Here is an 8,797-nt window from a genome sequence, read left to right as displayed (position 1 = left end):
GCTGAGGGGTGAGTGGAATGGGAATTCCAGTCAGGAAAATGCAAGTCGCTTAAATGATGCACCTTCAAAAAACACAATGAAGGCTCTCAAATTAAAACTGTCCTTCAAGATGCCTTCGTGTTCAACAGTTTAGGTGATGGACAACAGTATCAGAGCCAAAATCCATCTCCCTTCCTTGCTGATCTTGGTTTACTGGCCAGCCCGTACTGGGACTAAGAGCCCAGCACTCTCTTCCCCCAACCAACAACAGCTTGCTTTGTCCTGGGAGGGATATGGCAAGAAACTGTTTTCAAAAGTCAACTGTTATTGTACAGGTAAGCATCAAGTGGAAGTTGTAAACGGCCTTCTTTAGTCTGCACAACTCACTGCCAAAAATGGGTGGAAGAGGCAGCCATTACGGCATATAGATAACACCTGTTTTCCCCTCAGAGCAGAAGTGCTTTTATGATAGGGTTGCTTTCCCCCCACCCCCCACCCTATCCACCAGGCTTCAGAAGTAAGAGGCTGGACCCAAAAGACGAGGCAGGAGACTGAGGCTCTGATGCAGGTTTTTCTGTACATAAGTGTTTTTGACACCAAAGTGTTGCTTAAAACAAGTCAGAAGAAGCAGCAGCAGCAGCTGCAGCACATGCCCCAAAGCCTTGGTGGAAGAGAGAGATGGTGGCGGAGAGAAGGGAACGCTGTTTGCTTTTTCCAAGGAAGGGGGCCAGAAGAGGCAGCCTGCTTGGAAAACTGATTTTGGAGCTGTGCAAGGAAATGCAGCTCCCCAAGTGGGAGGGCGGGGGGACACAACACAAAAGAACAAAAATGTCACCACCCAAAACAACCTCCCCAGAGCAGGGGAAGAGCCAAAATAATAAGAGATTGTCCAGTCCTTGTTAGCAGCTGTACAATAAAACTGTACCACACACCCCCACACCCTGCCCCCCTACTCACTCTCTCTCTCTCTTTCTCTGCTGCCCCCACCCCGTTGAAGACCGTACTGCCTTGCCAGCCGAACTGATTGAACAAGGATGAAATTATAAAGAGGGAGTGGGGGCTGTGCAAATAAAATAGCTGAGACCACCAGGTGCCTTTGGTTGTGTAATCATTCTGTTTCGAAAAGTGGCTGGCTGGACATCAGAAACAAAATAATATGATAAAAAAGGGCAGGGAGGGAAATGCACCCAACCAGGGGTGCCAACTTGAATAAAGTACTGGGGGGGGGCAGGTGTCGCATCGCTTAGCTGATCACAAGACGTGATGATCACACACCATTTGAATGGTTATGCTCCTCAACTTTGGGGGGGCCCGGCCCCTCAAATAATTTATTGTGGAAACTGAAGGTTGGCTCCTACTCATCCAACAGAAGCTGGGTGTCTCTAAAACAGAGGGGGGAGAAGAAACAATAGCCTCCCTCTCGCTATTTCATGGAGGACAGGAGAAAGGAAGGCCCAGCTTAGTCACTCAGGGGAATCCCAGAGGCGATGGTGGCTGCAGGAAGTTGTCCCCTGTCTCTCCACTCCCCCCCCCCCGAATCACAGTGATACAGACTTAGCAAGAACAAAAAAGAAAAAGAACACCACAAATTAAATACTAATTTAAAGAAATACTCTCGAAGAGCTTGGGGGTGGGGAAAGAGACGCAGTTCCATGGAGAGGCTTCCAAGCCACCGAGGCCCTGCAGCAGGTGAACGAGTGCAGAGTCCAGGGCACAGTGGCGGCAGCTTCCTACCCTCAGGGTTGGTGGGAAGGTAGGAGGGCAGGCGGTGAACACCCGTTGCAGTTCGTCAGGGAGGACCAGGCAGACAGAAGCCCTGCCTGCGAGAAGGCCACCTTCTCTCCTTGGTCCAGATTATTGCCTTGCAGTGCAGTCCGACGCCGACAGAGGGGAATGCCCAGCCCCCCATCAGCTGCTCCAGGCCTCCAACATCACCTCCGAGCCCAGCAGCCGAGCCAGCTCCAGCTCGTGGCGCACCAGCTCCACCGTCTCTGCAGCACCCAGAGCCAAGGGGGGCGCCATGTGCTCCTGGATTTCTTTTGGGGCCAGCACCTGGCTCAACGACACCTGGCGCTGGAACTCCACCTTGGGCAGGGTGGTCACCTCAAAGTGTGGGAAATGGGCCTGGAAGATGCGGGACGAGAGCTTCAGCTGCTTCAGCATGTCCGAGAAGAGGAACCAGTTGCAGGGCCTGGGCAAAGGGGAGAAGTGTGGTGGTCAGTAGGGACATGCTCTCTGTGCCCATCCCTCCCCTGTTCTCCATTTCACTCTCCCCCTCCCACCCCCACAGTCAAAGTTCTAAAAGCTGAAATGCAAGGGTTGAAACCTACCCATAAGCGACACCATCCCATCTTGATGGAAGCCCATTTTCCCCATATGTTGCTAGATCACAACTGCCGTTATTCTTCCCACTGGCCAAACTGGCTGGGGCCAACAGGAGTTGGAGCTCAATGACATCTAGGGGGCCACATGTTCCCCATCCCTAATGTACTCAGAGCAACTGCCCTATCTTCTAGTGCCGTGTTTCCCCAAACGTGGGTATCCAGCTGTTTTGGGGCTATGATTCCCATCATCCCTGACCACTGGTCCTGCTAGCTTAAAAAGTGCTCGTGCTGCAACTCCACGCATCCTCTCTCCCCAGCCGTTAGCACCCACCTCACATCATCCACGGCTACAACTGCCTGGTGCAAGTAAGTGAAAAGGATGGTAGTGCTTTGTTTTTGAACACCATGCTTCTAACCCTCATGGGTGCCCATTATGCTTGAATACACTGCAGCCTGTCCCTACTGACATCTCAGCAGTTGGCTGGGCAGAGGAGGGGGGAGGCAGGACTTGGGTCAGGTAGTGGGTAGCTTGTCTCTGTGCTGTGCGGCCCTCCCCCATCCCTCCCCCAGCTTCTGCCTAATAAAAAACAGAACCAATGATGCAAAAGCACAAGACATTCTGAGATCTGCTTCCTTTGCATCCTTTATCTGCGTCACAGCATTGTAACGACTGCAGCACCAGCAGTTTGGAATGGTGCTTTTGCAGATGCAGGATCTTGGCCACGACCATGCCTGCCTTCACCCCCATCCTTTTGGAACCACGGAGCTCCCACCACTTCCATGCTTAATATGCAGAATAGGCATCATATACCCCCCCCCAAAGCCTGTTATTTTGTCATGGTTTGCCAGTCTCTCATTTGTCACAGCAAACTCTCTGAATGCCCCTCCCCTCCTTGAGAAGCTGGCAAAACCTTGCTGTGCCTGTGTGAGCTGGAGAAGGAAAGGGAAAGCTGACTTGCAAGCAAATGCATGTCTCCTCATCCTTTCTCCAAGGCTCTCAAAAGCTGTTGTCTGCAACAGACCCGTCCGTCCTTCCTTCCCTCCTGCTCACCACCTTCCAATGACACTGGCCTTCGGACTTCAGGGCTCCTCTTTCTCCCAGGGAGTAGTGGAGTGGTACAATTTGGCCCGTTCTCAAAAGCTCCCCAAGCTCTCCCAACAAGGAGATGCCGCCATTACTCACCCCTGGGAGACAGACACTTCCAGGTTGTAGCAGGGGAGCAACGGCTTGTTGGAGAACTCAAATATGAGGTGGCCCGAGTCCTGCTCATCGTCCTCCTGATCAGAGCTCCCGGGAGGTTTGAGCAGAAGGTCACAGCCAATTTTCTCTTTCCCCTCTGAAACAAGGGATACGGGAAATGGAGAGGGAAGTGAGGGAGGGGAAATGCCACGGGCTCAAAGAACTCTGCACGCACAAGCTTGCTCCCTAGCCTTCCCTGTGCCCAGTTCACTTGCTGGACAGCCATCACCATAGCAACCCAACCACAGGCTGCAAAAGAAGCCCAGCATGTAGATGCCTGGAGGAACACCTGGCAGAAGCCGATAGAAATTTAGAGACCACTATGGGGCTGTGTTATGCTGCAATGCTACAGGAATGCAGACGGCTCAGGCTGGGTGAGGAATGTAGCTCTGCAAGAATGACAGCTCCTGTTTTGAAAAACCCCATGCATCTAGCCTTTTTAGGTGCAGAGAAGCATCTGGCAGTGCAAGTAAGCTGGGTCTCCTGATGTTTCAGAAGTCGGAATGTAAGATTTCCAGGGGTTGGGGTGCATAGCTCATCAGCCCCTCCCAGGATCAGCAAAGGTAGAATAAATGATAGACACAAAAAAAACCCAAACAGTGGAATAAATTGTGCATAATAAGGGAACTTATGCACAGTGCTCAATCCTTGTCCTTTAGAGCTACCTTCTCCAATGTGGTGCCCTCCAGTTGTTTTTAGACTACAACTCCCATTACTCATGACTGTCAGCAGTGCTGGCTGGGGTTGATGAGAACTGGGACCAGCATCTAGAAGGCACCAGGTGAGGGGAGGCTACTTTTGGCAGGCACAAAATTCAACTTTTCTGGACTGCATGGATGCAAAAATGCTGGGTTCCTCTTTCCCACATTTAAACAGAGAGTACAAACAGTCTTAGATACATACTGCCTCTCATTTCCCCACTCTCTCCACTCTCAGGATGGGAGAGGCCAACTTCCTGAGGCACAGGAGCAGCAGGCTCTTTTCTCCCACAGAGAATGGCTGGAATTCTGGCACAAGGTATGCCAAAAGTCACCCATCTCTTGCTGCCTACTGCTTGCCCAGAGCTGCCATTAGGGCAAGGACAGGGAACCTGTGGCCCTCCAGATGTTGCTGGACTCCCAACTCCCATCAGTCCAAGCAAACGGTTAGGGATGACAGAAGCGGAAGTCAAACAGCACCTGGAAGGCCACAGGTTCCCTGTCCCTGCCTAGGCTGAAGAAGGGAAGGCACCAGCAAAGGATCAAAGAATGGAGGAAACTGTTAGGATATAGTTCCGTTCCACCTTAAATGGTCAGGCATGATTGTTGTGTATCACATGCCTGTTTCGTTCCAGCTCTCTCTCTCTTTTTAAAAAAAATAATTTTTATTAGCCGACCAATCAAATCAAATCAAATCACATAAATTCCAAATTACAAAGCCAAATTTAAAATTTTTGTTGGGGGTACCCATATTTCAAGTTCCAAAGGGGATCCAATCATCTTCTTGCTGCTGCTTTCAAGTCCACAAATCTGTCCAAATAATGTTCACAGTTCTATCCAATCCTTTCTTGTTGTTTCTTGTTGTTTTCCACATCTCTTCTTCTTGTTTTCATATATTTTTCCTTTGCGACCTCTGATGGTCTCCACAAGTGGGTTAAGACAAATTGTAATCCTGTGTAGGTTTTTTCCGTTCATCCAAGAGCCATATCAGACGGCTTCCGTATATCATCGCTTCCATAAATAAAAACGCTCTTACCGTCGTTAATCTTCACTGGTCTGTCACTCCCTTCTCAGTCCTTTGAGGAGGTTTGCTAGGAATCCAGTATGAAAACAAGTCCATTCCTCCTCCCGGTCGTAAATCTTTCGACAAAACCAGCCAACATGGCGACTCTGTTTTTTATTGCTGCGTCATTCCAAAAGCTCTTGTTCTTTTCTCAATCTCCGTAAAGCAAACTTTTGGTTAGAATTCATTTCCACACAGTTCTTAATCATCCTGCTTGGATCAGTTAAGCAACGGTTTTATCTTGAGGAGGGGTTATTGGTTAATCACATAGAGGAAAATAAAAAGAGTCCCCCCCCATCCAGTCCCACTGCCGACATTCCAAGCCTTTGATGTATTCTTCATGATATATTCCTGTTGATCCAACCCGTTGCTCTTCTTTCGCAGAGGTCCCTTCAATTAGCAGTCTTCACTCCCGTTCTTCACTTGAAATATGTGCATTTGCTTCTTTCTAATTGTTTATTTCCAATTTGCTGCAGCTAGTGCACGATCAGAGACAGCGTCCAGGAGAGCCGGAGTCCACACAAGGGCATTCTGCCTAGTGCCCTCACCCCCTTCTTTCGAATCCAGGGGTGATTTATGGGCACAGCAGGCATGGGCAGTGTTCCCCATTCCCTTGGGGCAACAAGGGAGGCTGCATACTCCCATAACAGCCTCTTAATTACCTCGTGTGGGCCGGAGAGATGTTATTGTCGGCCATCTTCCAATGCACCCCTAGTCCCCCCCCCCCCGTTTCATTCCAGCTCTCGCTGGGAACTTCTGTTTTGTATATAGCTTTTGTTCTGGCTATTTTCCTGGACACGGAGGCAAGCAGTCATGTTTTTTCTTTGTTCTGATCTACGTTGAACAAAGCTGTAAATATGCTCTTCTGTCTGCATCTTCCGTTGTGGAGACTCTGCTGAAAGGGTGTGCACGGGCCTTGGAATGTCTCTGAGGCTCGTGTCGCTAATTGACTGATGCTGTTCCTGTTGGAAAACATGCCCCCTCGGGAGAGGCTGGCCCCTCTCCGCGGCTCCCGGGGCTTGTCTCCGGTGACCTACTCTGGCTGGTATCACGGCAGTCCAGAGGTGTCTTGATAGGCGACATCCCCCAGCGTGGAAGATGCACACCCCCTTCTCCCCTTGCATACCAGCAGGAGAAAGAAGATAGTCAGAAAGTCTATTACATGTCTACGGTTTATTTCTGACTTTACATCTGTACAAAAACATGTCCGTTCAGTTCAGTCTCCTCCAAGCAACTGACTAAGACTTCCTTCACACACGCAACAGGAAGGTCTCATATTACACACAGAACAAATCCCTGTGAACTGCCTGGTACATTCTTTCCCAGGACTTGCCACATCATGTGATGTAAACATCGAGCTGCTTGTTTGCAGCTGCGTTGTACTCATATCCCAACAGTTCCATGGGAGACGACGTGTAGGCTGCCTGATGCCTCCGTCTCCCTGGCAGTATCCCAACAACAGGTTATGGGCCCAGATTCACGGTGCTTACAGGAGAGTAAGACTGCTGAAGACTGCGAGAGGTATGTGGAGAAAAGCGAGACTTTTCTGTGCCGCAACAGAGTCTTTGAAGTCCGAGCCAACTAATTAGGCTGGCAGAGAGAGCAAGCAGGCCTCGTAATTTACAACCTGCCAAAGATAAGGAGCTCTTGAAGGGAATAAGGCTCATGGCTGAAGTAAAGAGCTGAAATGGAGCTTTTACAAGCCTCAGATGGGGCTCTGTGCCCAAAGCTTAATGGCCACAACTATCAGACCTGGGCAAGGTACTGCGAGGGCCAGATGAGACAGTTTGGAGTGTGGCACACTGTTTCTGAAGCCCCTCCAGTTCCTCTGACAGATAGATGGAGGGCCGATGATTCAAGGGCCATAGACGTGATCGTCTTGTCCGTCTCTCTGGAGGAAATTGTAACACTGGCTGGCAACACGACAGCAAGTCAGATGTGAAATGCTTTGAAAGTAGCCCATCTGACAGCATCTCCAGCACAGAGTTTGACTGCCTCGGAGGTCCTGGCTGTTTCCCAGATTGAGAGTGATTGCAGGGATGCCGAGGGCACCGGTTGCAAGCTGCAGGGGGAGCTGACTGTTACGTCATCCCAGACAGCATTCCAGCCTCCAGGGGGAGCCAAGGAGTTGGCAGCTGAGAGCTCTGTTTCCTGTGAGAACCAAGGTCGCCTTTGCAGAGGCCAGAAGGCGAGATGTAAACAGAGACAAAAGCCTGCAGATGGGCAGGAGCAGGGGGGCAAGCAGCAGCCCAGGCCGGTGGAAAACAAGGTTTTGTTTGCTGGCACTGCTGCTCCAAAGGCCAAAGCCAGATTTGTTGTCGATTCTGTAGCCACAAGGCACATTATGAAAAATCAACGCTTGTTTATCTCCTTCACGCCTCAAGATGGAGAGATCCAACAGGCTGATGGAAAGACGTTGAAAGTTGCAGGAGTCGGGACAGTAAAACTGGCAAGTCTGCACACAACCATTAGCGAAGTACTTTTTGTTCCAGATTCTGCAGACAATTTGCTCAGCGTCCCACAGCTGACTGGGCGAGGCTTTGAGATTTCCTTCAAGAAGAGCGTCTGTGTCATCAGGAAGGGCAAAGAGGACATTTTGCATGCGAAGTTTATAGATGGCTTGTTCTTGATAACTTATGATGACAATGCTGTTGATGTGTCTAGTGTTGAATCTTGTTGTGTTGCACAAACTAACAAAGTTCTTCATGCAGGATGTATTCATGAGGCGCACCGAAAATTTGTTCACATGTCTTGGCAGGCACTGGCCAAGATGCCTGGAATGGTTCAGGGTTTGAACATCAAGCCCTGTAAGTTTCACATGAAATGTGTGTCTTGTGCAGAGAACAAGGTGAAGGTTGCTCCGAAAGGCAAGGTGTCTAGGAGACAGGGTTCCAAACAATATCAGCTAGTCCACGCAGACCTGGTTGGTCCACTTGCACCCTCTTTAGGTGGAGCAAGATACTTCATGGTTTTAATTGATTCTTTTTCCAGGTACATTCATGTGTTTATGCTCCAGCAGATGTCAGAAGCATTTCCTAAGTTCAAGGCGTTCTGTGCTTGGTTAGAGAATGCTCACAATAAACGCATTGGCTGTTTATTTTCTGATCGAGGTGGTGAATTCACTTCTCAGCAGTTTGAAGCTTTCCTGACTGAGAAGGGAATCCAGCATAGCCTCTCAAGTCCTAGATCTCCATGGGAGAATGGACTTTGTGAGCAAGCAAGCCAGACTTCGCTGCAAGGCCTAAAAACCTTACTGCATGATGCCAATCTCCCTGAGAAATATTGGGCTGAAGCTTTATCGTGTTTCCTTTATTCCTATAATAGGAGACTGTCATCACCTATTGGTTGTACTCCCTATGAGAAGATGTTTGGTAAGAAACCTTACGTCAAGCACATGAGAATATTTGGTTCTGACATGTGGGTACACACCCCACAGAACAGCAAGCTTGGGAAGTGTGGGGCACATGGTTTGTTCACAGGGTACGAAAAAGGT

The 8,797-nt window shown here is 49.6% G+C and overlaps 1 protein-coding gene across 1 annotated transcript in view; it reads right to left on the bottom strand.

Annotated features, from left to right (window-relative positions):
- Window positions 1-537: 537 nt before the first annotated feature.
- The window catches only part of LOC310753865 (BCL-6 corepressor-like protein 1), a 68,482-nt gene continuing 60,222 nt past the window's right edge, over window positions 538-8,797 (bottom strand). The window contains exons 13-14 of the mRNA XM_083595233.1: window positions 3,487-3,640; window positions 538-2,170 (exon numbers count right to left, since the gene is read on the bottom strand). Of these exons, the coding sequence (XP_083451359.1) occupies window positions 1,888-2,170; window positions 3,487-3,640 (437 nt within the window). The 3' untranslated portion in view covers window positions 538-1,887. The remainder of the gene's footprint in view (window positions 2,171-3,486; window positions 3,641-8,797) is intronic.

This window comes from Podarcis filfolensis (assembly GCF_964270895.1).
Source record: "Podarcis filfolensis genome assembly, chromosome: W".
Taxonomy (NCBI): Eukaryota; Metazoa; Chordata; class Lepidosauria; order Squamata; family Lacertidae; genus Podarcis; species Podarcis filfolensis.
The sequence above is the reverse complement of the archived record's forward strand: the minus strand, read 5'-3'. Positions and strand labels throughout refer to the sequence as shown.